At 40.1% G+C, this 14,767-nt stretch overlaps 1 protein-coding gene across 9 annotated transcripts in view; it reads left to right on the top strand.

The window, feature by feature from the left end:
- Positions 1–14,767, top strand: part of KCNAB2 (potassium voltage-gated channel subfamily A regulatory beta subunit 2) — a 126,567-nt gene that overhangs the window by 40,654 nt on the left and 71,146 nt on the right. For 6 of the 9 annotated variants that reach the window (XM_075279805.1, XM_075279799.1, XM_075279800.1 and 3 more), the window contains exon 3: positions 299–340. The exons of the other annotated variants lie outside the window; for them this stretch is intronic. In XM_075279805.1, coding sequence (XP_075135906.1) covers positions 299–340 — 42 coding nt within the window. The remainder of the gene's footprint in view (positions 1–298; positions 341–14,767) is intronic. 9 annotated transcript variants of the gene reach the window in all.

Raw genomic sequence — 14,767 nt, 5'->3', positions numbered from 1 at the left:
TGGCCCTAACCTATGTGAGCACTGGGTTCATTTGTTGGGCACTGACAGACTCCCTTTAATAGTCGCCCCCAGTTAAGGGACTTTACTCTGCTACATAGGCAGCTGATACCTTCTTATATGCAGGCAACGCTTCAAACACTCCTCAAGCTGCTACTACTTCTGGATTTGTCCACTTCCTCATTTCCCACCAGGTGGCGCTGTTGTGCCATGTAAAGCAATACAGGGATCTTGATAGAGACGTATTCAGATTTGCAATGTGATGTGTGGAATCTTTCTCTTTTCCTTCATGCTTCCAAAGTGCTCGATATGGGAGTCCCAAAAGGCAACTCCAATTTTACAGGTACCAAGGACTCTGTGTGTCGTGTTGTGGTTGTTTTCCTTTATCTTGTTTATTTCTATATTATTTATTATATAGTTAATGCATGACTTTATTATTTAAAGGGACAGTTCACTTATACATCCATTCTTAATGCTCCAGTGCATCTAATTTAAAAAAGGAGGCAGCTTTACATTTAATCTTACATCCACACACACACACACACACACACACACACACACACACACACACACACACACACACATATATATATATATATATATATATATATATATATATATATATATATATATACCAGACAGGGAGCCGTGCTGTTCCCAAACAGCAGATCTGTAAATCTAACACCAAGGACCCCCGTATATCTGCTTTCTGAAACTAGGTTTACACTAGCGTTTGTGTTTCTGTTCTTGGGGACCTGAAATAACGGAAACCCAATCCACTTAGAAAATGGTTACCCGTGGAATCCATAAACTATAATGGGGTCTTTTGGGTTCCCGCCCAAAAAATGCGGAGAGAAAAGTTTTGCTTGAAGGATGTTTTTCCTAGTGGAATGGGGAACAGAATCCCTTAGGCTAAAGCCCCACGGGCCGTATCCGCAGCACTAAAGTGTTGCGGAAGAACCGCTGCGTGAATGCATTTCGGTTCTTTCCACAGCGCTTTTAAGAGAAAGTTCAGAGTTTTCCTCTGCGGACTTTCTCTTAACATTTATATCTATGGGAAAGCTGCTGACGTTTCCGTATATATATAATTGACATGCTGCAATTTGCAAATCGCAGCGTGTCCGCGCTGCGATCTTTTCATCCATCCATCGTATGCATTCAATGTTAGCAACCCTTCTACGTAAAAATAAATAAATTAATAAATACATACTGTTTTGTGTCTACTGCTCCGATCAACTCTGTATCTCAATGGCTGCAGAATGGAAACAAGTTCTATATGGTCTGATTAGGGCTAGTTCACACAAGGCAAATGGTCAGGATTTTGACACGTCAAAACATGCTAAAAAAAAAAACCTGTCTCCCATTGAAATCAATGGGAGCCGGTCATTTCCTTTTTCCACGAGCTGTTTCTTCCCACTCGCGGAAAAAAGAAGCGAGCTGCCCTCTCGTCAGGTGGATTGCGGATGTCCGCCTCGCGACTCCACCCTCAGGACTAGACCCATTCTTTTGGCCTAATCCAGAGTGAAAAGCTGCGACTGAATGTGCCTTCGTGGAACCCTGTTTGAACTAGCCCTTAGGATGAAGTTGAGTGTAGATGAAGAAGTGTATGACCGCAGGGTCAGGGTCTTCAAATACAATTCTGCTCAGATATTTTTAATTTCTAATGTTTTGGATAACAAAAATTGGATGTTGTGGTGTACTGTCCCTTTAAATCTAGCCATCATTATTTTGCAAGTGTGTAGAATGATATTGCTAATTTTTTTTTTTTTTTTTATTTGTGACACTGCAGTAACATTGACTTGTTTGTGTGAATTGGTTCCATCTGTACCACATGACTATGTTGTATAATCATAATCTGGCCAAAAAATAAATTTGGGGAATTTGACATTTTTTCATAGGTTGCTTGTTCGAAGGGTTACTAGCACACAAAGTACAAAACTTTGAGGCACATATATTATATATATATATATATATATATATATATATATATATATACACAGTCCTATGAAAAAGTTTGGGCACCCCTATTAATCTTAATCATTTTTAGTTCTAAATATTTTGGTGTTTGCAGCAGCCATTTCATTTTGATATATCTAATAACTGATGGACACAGTAATATTTCAGGATTGAAATGAGGTTTATTGTACTAACAGAAAATGTGCAATATGCATTAAACCAAAATTTGACCGGTGCAAAAGTATGGGCACCTCAACAGAAAAGTGACATTAATATTTAGTAGATCCTCCTTTTGCAAAGTTAACAGCCTCTAGTCGCTTCCTGTAGCTTTTAATCAGTTCCTGGATCCTGGATAAAGGTATTTTGGACAAACAATTCAAGTTCAGTTAAGTTAGATGGTCGCCGAGCATGGACAGCCCGCTTCAAATCATCCCACAGATGTTCAATGATATTCAGGTCTGGGGACTGGGATGGCCATTCCAGAACATTGTACTTGTTCCTCTGCATGAATGCCTGAGGATTTGGAGCGGTGTTTTGGATCATTGTCTTGCTGAAATATCCATCCCCGGCGTAACTTCAACTTCGTCACTGATTCTTGAACATTATTCTCAAGAATCTGCTGATACTGAGTGGAATCCATGCGATCCTCAACTTTAACAAGATTCCCGGTGCCAGCATTGGCTACACAGCCCCAAAGCATGATGGGACCTCCACCAAATTTTACAGTGGGTAGCAAGTGTTTTTCTTGGAATGCTGTTTCTTTTTGGACGCCATGCATAACGCCTTTTTTTTTATAACCAAACAACTCAATCTTTGTTTCCAAAATGAAGTTGGCTTCTCCAAATGTGCTTTTGCATACCTCAGGCAACTCTATTTGTGGCGTACGTGCAGAAACGGCTTCTTTCTCATCACTCTCCCATACAGCTTCTCCTTGTGCAAAGTGCGCTGTATTATTACCGATGCACAGTGACACCATCTGCAGCAAGATGATGCTGCAGCTCTTTGGAGGTGGTCTGTGGATTGTCCTTGACTGTTCTCACCATTCTTCTTCTCTGCCTTTCTGATATTTTTCTTGGCCTGCCACTTCTGGGCTTAACAAGAACTGTCCCTGTGGTCTTCCATTTCCTTACTATGTTCCTCACAGTGGAAACTGACAGGTTAAATCTCTGAGACAACGTTTTGTATCCTTCCCCTGAACAACTATGTTGAACAATCTTTGTTTTCAGATCATTTGAGAGCGGGCTGTCCATGTTCGGCGACCATCTAACTTAACTGAACTTGAATTGTTTTGTAGAAAGAAATGGTCCAAAATACCTTCATCCAGGAACTGATTAAAAGCTACAGGAAGCGACTAGAGGCTGTTATCTTTGCAAAAGGAGGATGTACTAAATATTAATGTCACTTTTCTGTTGAGGTGCCCATATTTTTGCACCGGTCAAATTTTGGTTTAATGCATATTGCGCATTTTCTGTTAGTACAATAAACCTCATTTCAATCCTGAAATATTACTGTGTCCATCAGTTATTAGATATATCAAACTGAAATGGCTGTTGCAAACACCAAAATATTTAGAACAAAAAATGATTAAGATTAATAGGGGTGCCCAAACTTTTTCATAGGACTGTATGTATGTGTATATATATATATATATATATAATGTATGTTTGTAAATGACCCTAGAAGCTCTCCGCCGTGGAGATTGGTGGCATAAAGTAGAACACCAGATATACTGGACTTTGAGATGGAAAGTTGTTTTGAGTTTTCAGAGCGAGAAAATACACAGATTCTCTTCTGTATCTATCTATCTGTCTGTCTGTCTGTCTGTCTGTCTGTCTATCTATCTATCTGGTAGTCTTGTAAATGTTGCTTCTAAATTTACACCTCTGTACTGCCCTCGTGGCATCCTGATATCTAGCGATTCATGTTCCTCCTATATATATGGTCAGGGTCTGGGGTTGCTAGGTGGGGTGGCATAGACACACAAGTCCAGTTTCTTTAGTCCAAAACAAAGGTAGAGTTTATTTTCACTCAAAAAGGTAGTACAGCAACAAAAAGAAACAATACATAAATAAATCCCTGCCCGGCTAGGCTCTAACTAAATATAGAATAGGTTACCTCACCTAGGATAACAGAAATCCAAAAAGCCAGTAGAATCATTAAGGACACAGCTCCAAAAATATGACCTCTCAGTCAGCTCTCCAGCCAAGCTCTGCCAGTAATATGTCCAGGACTATGATAAACTAAAGGTGGAAATTCTTGCTCGGCTGTGGGTAAACGCTGCTGTCTGTGCCCGGTGGGTGCATATCTGGAGCTACCAGATGGACAAGTCTGCCATTCCTAAAAATCCAGCCCAATACTGAGCATTTACCAAACTGCTCAGCAGACGAAAGTTTTCTGCTGAGAACAAACATTCCTGGAGTTTTCTCATCTCACCCACCTGAGTAGTCTGGGTGAGATGTACACCCCCTCCATTACCTGACCAGCCATCGGCTTACACTATGTGTGTGTGTGTGTGTGTGTGCGTATATATATATATATATATATATATATATATATATATATATATATATATATATATATGTAATAGAGACATGTGTATCTCATAAAATATATTTCATTATTTCGTCACATGTATATATGATAGTAATAAAATGTTATTGCACTCCTTATCGCCTGGATTTGTTCCTCTGCGCATATATATATATATATATATATATATATATATATATATATATATATATATTATAGTATGTGTCAGCTTATCTGGATATATCCATTTTTTTGTGTAATTTTTTTAATATACATATTTTTTCATAAGCTATTATTTTAGCTTGTCTGTGCCAGTACTGTAAAAGCCAAAGGAACGCTGATAGTGAGTATTGTCCGGATGTGATGACTTTGGTCTGTCACAGGATCGATACATCTCATCTGCTATTGATGCAGACAGGCACTTTGTACTTTAACCTCTGCTTGGGATATTCTGCAGACTTCAGGTACTTGTCTTTAAATGTTTGCGATGCCTAGTACTGAAAAGTAGGTGTCACTCGTGTGCAGTAGAAGCAAAATGATATCTATTTTATAGATCTCGATGATGGCTGCTGAGATACGAGAGAGAGATTGTAATATAGTGTAGTATAGTTTGAGCTAAGACTGCCAGACACGACTGACCATATAATATGTAAAGAGAATTCCCCACGCTCCCTACCCCACCAATATAATACCAATATAAAACCAATTCTAATCCAACCCCATCAAAGATGAAACCACCGGTTATAGGACAGTGGTCTCCAGCCGGTGGCTCTCGTACAGTTCACAGCATGTCGAGACCGCTGCCAGAAAACCTTATTTCCCAGTACTATATGAAGATACTTGGGAGCTGTACACTTATACAGTATGGACGACTGTTTCCAAGTGTGAACCTTCTGTACAATATCCTGCCATGTAAGCTTTCTTGGGCGCCAAAACCCCTAGCAGACAGTAAGCAGTTCCTAGCTTTTACCACACAACAGGGTCTTGCATAATTCAACTTGCACTTCGCCAAGATGAAAACCTCCTCGTACTTCTGGCTCTAATAGGTCTAATGGATTTCTCTTTCAACACTGGGATCTTGAGGGAATTGTTTTATAAACCAATTGCTTTAGGCATTGGAAGCGTAAGTGACACTCCCATAGAGGAGCAGGATTGTTCACACAGCACGTCCATCTTCCTGCCAGCCTCTTATAAACTACTACAGCGCGGCTTTAATGAGGAGAATACCAAGACAACGGGTAAGTGTTTTACTTACAGATGACCAGCCGCGCCAGGGGCTTAGTTTCTTGGTTTTCAGTGTTTGGGGTGGGGCAGATATTTTCTTCTTTTTTTTTTTTTTCTGATGTTGAACAAACTTGTAGAACAACCATTGTGTATAGATTTTATTTAGTTTTTGTAAGGTTGGATGAAATTGCAGAAGAAATCTATGTATCTCATATGTATCTAATATCCGTGTCTGTGTCATATCTATGTATCCATCTGTTAATTTCTTGTATCATTTTGCATCTTTTTTTTTTTTTCCTCTTTTACTCTATTTATCTGTAATATGTCAATTTATTCTCTTACCTATCTGCAATATGTCATTTTATCCTATCTATTCATCTACTTATCTGTTCCTTTATCCATCCATTTACTTATGTCCATCCATTTATCTATCCGTCTCCTATGGATTGATCTGTCAATGTGTTTGTACAGTATTCTAGCGCCTTTATTTTTAGCAGATACACAGATATGATAAAGTGGATATTAGACAGATATGAGAAGGGTGAGTGCTAGAGCATTAGATGGAAACAGAGTTTGCAATTTCATATAACTTGCATTTTCAGCAGTTTTACAAGTACTGCAGGTAAATCATGGTGTACAAACCATCCAAGCCATAGTAAATGACACATTCAACACTGCTCCACCTGGACTTGATGACGTTTGTGTTCCACAGCACAGTAACAGATATATGGGCTGCAGTCACTTTGAAGACTTTCTTGCTTTGCTGCATTGCTTACTGTATTCTTCATACTATGAGATTCTGTGCTCAGGAGCAGGAAGGCACCCGGCGTCTCGAGGATGTGTTGACGATTCGCTGTGTTTGATGCAGACACTTGTGGTTAGAAGAATACAGTATTGGCACTAGTTCTGCATTTTACTGTCATGGCCGTCTTGCATGCTGCTGATCCTGCTTCCGGCTTTGCGTCTTAATTTTGCATTGTAGTGGTCAGATATGGAGGGTTGTAGTTGTAATCTTTTGTTACTTTACTGGATTTAATCTGTATTGGCTTCTTGATAATTGAGAATATTGTGTTGGGATTCAAGATGGCGATTGAATGACAGCTAGCACACGGACCTGCTCATTTCTATGGCCCCATACACACTATCATGACTCTCACAGGTATGTGTTGGGACTGTGAGCCCTGGCCATAAAACTTAGGGCAGGTTCTATTCCTTTTTTTTTTTTTTTTTTTTTTTTTTTTTTTTTTTTTTTTTTAAATGTAGATTGTGAGCCCCACATAGAGCTCACAATGTACATTTTTCCCTATCAGTATGTCTTTTGGAATATGGGATGGAAATCCATGCAAACACGGGGAGAACATACAAACTCCTTGCAGATGGTTTTATGCCCTTGGCGGGATTTGAACACCAGGACTCCAGCGCTGCAAGGCTGCAGTGCTAGCCACTGAGCCACCGTGTGGCCCCGGGCAGGTTCTATTCCTGTCAATTTTGGGGTCAGAGTTCTTATATTTAAATGTGTGGATCCGTGGGATGCGTAGATGGCGCGCAGATATCCATGTGCCGCCTGTTCCACTCTTATTACATGGATTCAATGTAAAGGTTTGCTCAGCTGTTCACTATGTACAAACAGGTGTAGGAGAGCAGTTATTGAATGAGCTGCTTGACCTGTATACAGGGTGTATAAAGAGGTATACAAAGTGTATGAATCTGTGATATAGATGCATATACATAGGTAGTTGTATTAAATTCATGTATGGAGCCCCTGACTAGCTACTGTGGTGTCATACATGATAATAGGCTTGTAACGTTGTCATAGTATAAAATGTCACTCTCAGCATACAGAATAAAAATTTTATCATTTAGGTCATGTTACTTGTGAAAAAGGTTGTCACACCTCAGCTGCTGCAGAACACCTTTATACACCCCTCAGCTCCTAGAGATAGCGTAATGCACATGTCAGCTGCTGCGGAATATCATAGCGCACCCTACATCTGCTGCAGAATGGCATAATGCACAGGACAACCTTTGTAGAACTTCATACGGTATACTGCAGCTGCTGTAGAGTATTAGAATACAACAAACCTAGCAATGGAAAGGCTGTTAATGCTGCTTTCAGCATAAAGGGGAAAAATAGATATAAAGTGTATTGGCCTCAACTCCATCTGTGCCGTGCATGCGACTAATGCAAACCAGAACATCAGGAATACTTTGGAGATGGCGACCCCCTCCCTTATAGGAATATTCATTCATACAGCAGCAATGCTTACTGTGATCCCATCAACAACTTCCAGCGGTGATGAAAATGATACACTGCTTTATTACATGGTATATAATTAAAATCTGGCATAGAAGATCATTCAGACAGCTCCCATGTTAGTCAGGTGCACCTAAGGTTATAGACTATTATAATTCTATAGAACTGTATTTCTCATCGACTACATGAAGACTGCATTGTCAATTAGCAATCAATTGTAGGAATCAATACTATAAATGACAATTTATAGCCAAATAAAGGGGGGGATACAAACCAAATTCAATGGATGGCACTTACGAAGGGACTTATACAGACTGAATTGTGCCAAATTGCTGGCCTGGAAGAGTTGCCCATGTTGTGCCGCTAGTTCTTGTATAGTCATCAGGTTCTGATGGCAGAATCTGGTGTGTGTGTAATGTATGTGTTACAGACCAGTCCTCTATAGAGCGTTATACTTGTGGGCCGTGTAGGTTCCTCATTACTTGGCGCCCTGTCTTTACAAATATAAGTCATGTAATGACTATTGAGCTATTACTCCACATCGCAAAGTCCATTCATTGGGATTTCCGGAGGAAATGCCATTGTTAGCAATGAGCTGCTTGAAACATATTACAATCAGCTGTGATTTCAGTATTGTGGAGACTTTCTGGGATTTGTAGTGTTATCTAATGGATTTGTAATAGACAAAGAAAATTGCCCCTAATGTATCACAGAGACATAATATAACTGTTGTAGTTCAGCAGATGGTTGGCATAAACGCCAATAATTTGTGCCAATGGGATAGACCTGGGAATTTGGGGTATGTAATGGCAGGTGGTAAGAGAAGATGATACATAAAAATATATTCCTCGACTAAACCCTACTGGAAAGAGGCTGCATCGTTCTGCTAGATATTAATAAATTGCGCAGTCTTGTTGGTCAGGTGTCGTCTGATACATGACCATCCAATTGCTCCAAACTACTCCTCTTCAGGTTAGCCTAAAGACGAAAATGCTCTCATTTGGCACACTTTTACTCCCCCGTCATTCATGTGAGAACAAGCCTGTGTGTGACTGTTAGGTCACAGGGTAAAAGACAAGTCAAAGGTCATAGTGGGAGAATGTGCTGGGTCCTCTGTTATATAGTGGTGTACCCCAGGGCTGAGTGCTAGGTCCTGTGTTATATAGTGGTGTACTCCAGGGCTCAGTGCTAGGTCCTCTGTTATATAGTGGTGTACCCCAGGGCTGAGTGCTAGGTCCTGTGTTATATAGTGGTGTACCCCAGGGCTCAGTGCTGGGTCGTCTGTGATTTATCTTAATTATTAATGATCTACAAGATAGGATTGATAGTTTGGTGTCAGTGACAGTGCTATGTAGTACAGTACAGTTTATGGAGCATGTGTGTAAGTTGCAAGCAGCAAAAGTTCAATTTCAATAAAAATGTATTCATTTGGATAAAAATAATCTACATGTAATATATGTGATAGTGGGAGTAAATCTGGGAGAGTCACTGGTGGAGAAGGATCTAGGAGTATTTGTAGATTATATGTTAGATAGCATGCAATGTCAGGCAGCTGCTTCTAAGGCCAGCAGGATATTGTCTTATAATTAAAAGAGGTATGGACTAGCAGGGTGTAATATTTCCACTTTATAAGTCATTGGTGCAGCAAAATACAGTTTAGTTTTTGGCACCAGTACATAGAAAGGATATCCTAGACTTAGAAACGGTTCAGTGGAGGACTACAAAACTGATAAGGGGCATGGAGGACCTCAGTTATGAGAAGAGACTAAAGGAGTTAAATCTGTTTAGTCTGGAGAAGAGGCGTTTTAAGGGGAGAAATGATAAACCTATATACAGTAAATATATGTGGCCCATACAAAAAAAAAATACTGTTTCATATAAAATCTTCACTTAAAAAGACAAGGTGGTGCGCTCTCCGCCTGGAGAAATAAGGTTTAATCTCAAGAGCAACAAAGCTTCTGCACTGTAAGGACTGTGAATCTGTGGAATAGCCTACCCAGGAGCTGCTCAAGGCTTAAAAATGATTAGATGCCTTATTAGAGCAAAATAGCATTGGTGGTTATGGAAATGTATAGAATACTTATTTCCTTCTGTCATGCTCTTTCCCATTCCTTGGTTGAACTTGATTGACATATGTCTTCTTCAACCATACTATGAATGTGATGGTGTCAATGTCATTATACAAAGTACAAGGGTGGAATCTATCGATCTACTCTCTCCTGTATCTGTCTAGTATTTCTTTCTCATGTTGGGAGGTAACTAGCGATCTGCCTACTTCATATCTATCTCGTATTGATCTATCCTCCATCTCCTATCTATCGGTTCATTCTTCCATCCATTTCAGGATATTTTATACTTTGCATCTTTTCTAAAAACAAGCCAGACTGGATAAACAAGTCTCTTAATGGCAGACTAATGGTTAAGATTGTGCTGGCCTGGTGAGACGTAGAGGAGTGTGGAGCTGTTCCAGGAAGTTGGTGTAATCCTTACAGGAACCTCCTGCAGGTTAATGGCTATTGATCTATGTAAGGTGAAGCCAAGGAACACTTTCTAAATGCTTCTCTGCGCTTTTCTTACACCGCAAATTAGCCAGCAACATTTCAGGATGGTAATGGCTTCTGAGATGTGTTTAGCTGCTGGAGGACGCTGACGCTGAACTTCACTCTTATGTAAATTTACCGCATGAAATTATCTTAACAAATAAAGCAGAGTCCAGATGTTTCTTAAAGGGGTTGTCCAGTTTCCGCAAATACATGTTATTGTTTGTATAATGAAATATTATACAATTTTCCACTGTAATATCTAGAGCCCTGTCAGTCCTTGCTTACTTCCAGTAGATACAAATAAGTCCATGGTCATGTGAAGGACACACTGGAGCATGGCTCGTTATAGTCACAGCTCAGTAATGAGACGTTACTGTAACGAGCCGTGCACCGGTGTCCGTCACATGACCGTGGACTGTCCGCCACATGACCATGGACTGATTTGTATCCACTAGAAGTAAACCAGGAATAACCATAAGCAGAGATCTTGAAAACCATGAGCAATTGATACCAAAAGTATCATGGCTGCTAGTCTACAGCGCAAACTATAACATTGAAGAGGACGTTGCATGCCCTCTAACGTGGACCATGTTGTATACTGCTGCAAAGCTCAGTTTTGCAGGTACATCATGTGCCTCAGTATCAGACATATCTGCGCCATATGTTTCGGCGCTGGTGTTACTGCGCTGGGCCGGCCTCATAGCTTAGCGTCATCACTGTGCGGTGAGGAATACCTCCTTGGCAGTACTCTTCTATAGACCGGTTCTGTGAATGGAGCGGTAGTGCGCTTACATGACCCCATTACTTCATTTACTTGTACAAGACTAATGCACTTTGTCAGCCCCATAGAGCTGAATGGAGCCGTGGCCAAGCGTGTGCCTTACTGCATTCTTTGGTCTGACCATACTTTTGGTATTGCAGCATAGCTATGGATAACACCTGACAGAATTCACTGATACTGTTGTCATGTATCTTGCTAGTGTAGCTATACCGGAGTTTATTGACCTGTCTTTTCCATTCATACAGTCCATAGCGTCCTCGCTCTTATCCTGGTCACCATGTGTAGATGCCGTACTAACCAAGCACGATCAGCTGAGTGCAAGGAAGTGCTGGCAGCACATGAAACTGGGACAAGGGGAGAGTCATTACACCCTAGATCCATTAAAACGGGAAGGGGGGGGTTGTATGTGGGGACAGACGACTCCCCATTAACTATACTGGTGTCCATTTTTCCCCTGAAACTTCTGGATGAAAAAGGATTCTGCCATTTAATTTGGTTCCCCATTTTCCAATCATAATCTTTTTGTATCCTTTAGAAATCTAATGGTGAAACCTTTCAAAAAGTAACCGCTATAAGAACCCATTGGCGTCCTGTGATCACATTGACTGCGACGTCTGAATGGGATAAACTGCCCTGTTCGAATTGTAAAGCAAAGGTTCTCTAGCCCTGGTCTAAGGACAAAAGAGCTGCCTTTTCTGAGGGGAGAAAATGCAGAACCTTTTTTCTACAACCCTCTTTATTGACCAAAATTTTAGTCTAAATGTCCGAGAAGTTTAATAAGGAATTTGATCATTTGGAATAGAAGTCATACTAACCTTTATAAAAGGAGGAAAAAAAGTTTGCAGGCCGGCTTGATAGGACGTTTTAGGTGGCCCTGATCTTGGAGGTATCTGTTGCTTATTAATAACCGTAATCCAGTCGGCTAAACTAATTTAGATATGGTTTAATCTGCATGTCCTGAAAAGCTACCTGGCTGAGCGCATTTACTAGGAATCCTATGTTATGCATGACCAGTTCAACCCTTTTGATTTTGCGTCTTAAGTGACTGTGGTTTACTATGTTTGTTAGTGTTGAAACCTATCAGGTTCACCTTATGTTAGTCTGTGTAGGTTCTTGAGGCTGGATACATTTACCCCTTGGGATCCAATGACCAATGACACGAATATGTACATGATTCTTCGGTGTCTCGGACAACGAGAATATATAAAGGTCCAGTCATTAGTAGAGGTCCCAGCTCTCCAAGGTTTTTATTTCATTGCATGTTCCTAGACTTGATCATAAGCTTACAATATGTTTGTTGCGCAAAGAGCAACCTGCAATGACTACCGAGTTTCTTCTGTCAAAAAGACCCGTGCGCTCTCTAAACCTGTCCATCTGGAAAATTCGCAGATTCCAAGACCAGACAGCAAAATGCTGTCCGTTTCATACAGTGGGAGCTTAAAGAGTGTGTTAAGTAGGTACCACTCTGACTGGGGAATAAACCAGGTCCATCAGGTTGATGTGGTGGAACTGCAGCGCATTCGGGATGTCAGGGTGGCCGCTCACGCGAGGAACATGGAGGAATTCCTCAAAATGCATGGGCTGTCTTTGGATGACTGCACAGCACGAAAGACCGGCATGAGATACAGGTAAGTCCTCCTTACTATTGAAATACTCCACATCACCAAAATATATGGTAATTTGGCCAGATTTATACATACATGTAATATATACATCAGGTCATAAAGGCAAAAGTACAGGAAAGGTTTATATTACTTGTATATCCCATTATGGCTTTGAATTGTATCAAAACTGAACATGGGGTTCCATTTTTTTTTTTTTTTTTCTTGGCCCGCTACAAATGTAGAATTTATAGGTCTGATTGCAACATGAGTCATGTGTGCACTCCCCCCCCCAAAAAAAAAATAAAAATATATATATATATATATATATATATATATATATATATATATATATATATATATATATATATATATAGTTGCTTTACATGGCTGTATTTATAAGTCCTATAGGGAGAAATGAAGCAGCAGCACAACCAATGTCCCACTCAGGCTGAAGATAGGGGCTCCCTTTTCTCATGATGGATTGGAGGAATCCCAGGGATTCCTGTGGATAAGTTGTGATTTTGTGAAAACCCCTTAAAAAAACCTCCCATCTCAACCATAATTATAGTGTTAAAAAAATTGACAGTGACCTGGACAGTAAGGTAGAAAGAAATATGAATATTTGTCATTTCTGTTTTAATATTTGGCTTTGAAATTAAATGGAATAATGTTAAGGGTTGGTGAGAAAAAAAAAGTATTTAAAAGAACAACCTCAAAATATAATCTCACTTTTACTTGCTTTAAAAATGGAGATTACATCCAAGCATGAAATTTCAGGTTTGGAATCCAGAATTTACTTGATGCCAAAATGTTTTTTTTTTTTTTCTTTTTTTGTTTACATTATGATGATTTAATTTATGTATTCATTTTTTATTAACCCTATGTAAATCTTACTGCTTACTGAGGCTTCAACAACTGTCCCCCCCCCCACACACACACACACACACCAAAGCTACACCATACCAGCACATATCTTGCTTCCCACTTTGCATATATCAAAATTCACCTTTTGCCACCACTATGCTCCATTAGTGGCTCCCAGACATCTAGTAATGGTCCCCAGTCACATAATAATGCTCCCTAATGGCCACTAGGTTCCTAATAGTACTCCCTAGTGACCCCCAGACAAGTAGTAATGTCCCCAAGTGGTCCATAGACCCCTAGTAATGCTCACCAGTCACATAATGCTCCCTAGTGGCCCCCAGACACATAGCAGTGCTCCCTAGTGGCCCCCAGGCTAGTAGTAGTACTTTCCAATGGCCCCCAGAATACCAATGTAGTTGAAGAGGGCAGGTTGCCATTTCCCCTCCAGATTGCCATGACATGCCTGCTGGGTCTCAACGGCACCCTGGTTGGGAATCCCTAATCTACGGAGTATAAATGACCTAGTAACAAGCGTCAGTCCTCGAGTTCTGTTCAGAACTGAATTCCAAATGGACAAATCTACACCCAATTTGTTGCAATAAAAACTGATTAGTACTTACTACACAGACCCCCGGTATAACCTCTTTGGGCTTTTCATGCTCTATTTTGCTGGTTTTCTGCATCTGTGTAAGTGATAGGAGTCTCATTAATCACATATTGGTTATTTAAGGAAACCTCAGGTTACATAAATAATGTAGTAGTGGAATATATAAGAGGACGTCTTTGTTCTCCACATATACCGGCCAATATGTTTTACCGCTACTCCTCCAGTGTCAATGATAGACTTGCCCCTTGTAAACTTGTACATTAGGGAATTGCTTTTTATGCAGTAATCTATTATACATCTATAACCAGTGTTACTTTACTCTAACTTGACAAACTGGAGTAGTGTAGGTGCCATGAAACTGACTTAAAGGGCTAATCAGAGATAAAAAGTGGTGACCTCTTTAAACTG

Source organism: Leptodactylus fuscus, chromosome 6 (assembly GCF_031893055.1).
Source record: "Leptodactylus fuscus isolate aLepFus1 chromosome 6, aLepFus1.hap2, whole genome shotgun sequence".
In the NCBI taxonomy this organism is placed as follows: Eukaryota; Metazoa; Chordata; class Amphibia; order Anura; family Leptodactylidae; genus Leptodactylus; species Leptodactylus fuscus.
Note: the sequence above shows the minus strand (reverse complement) of the source record. Positions and strands in the feature narration are given on the sequence as shown.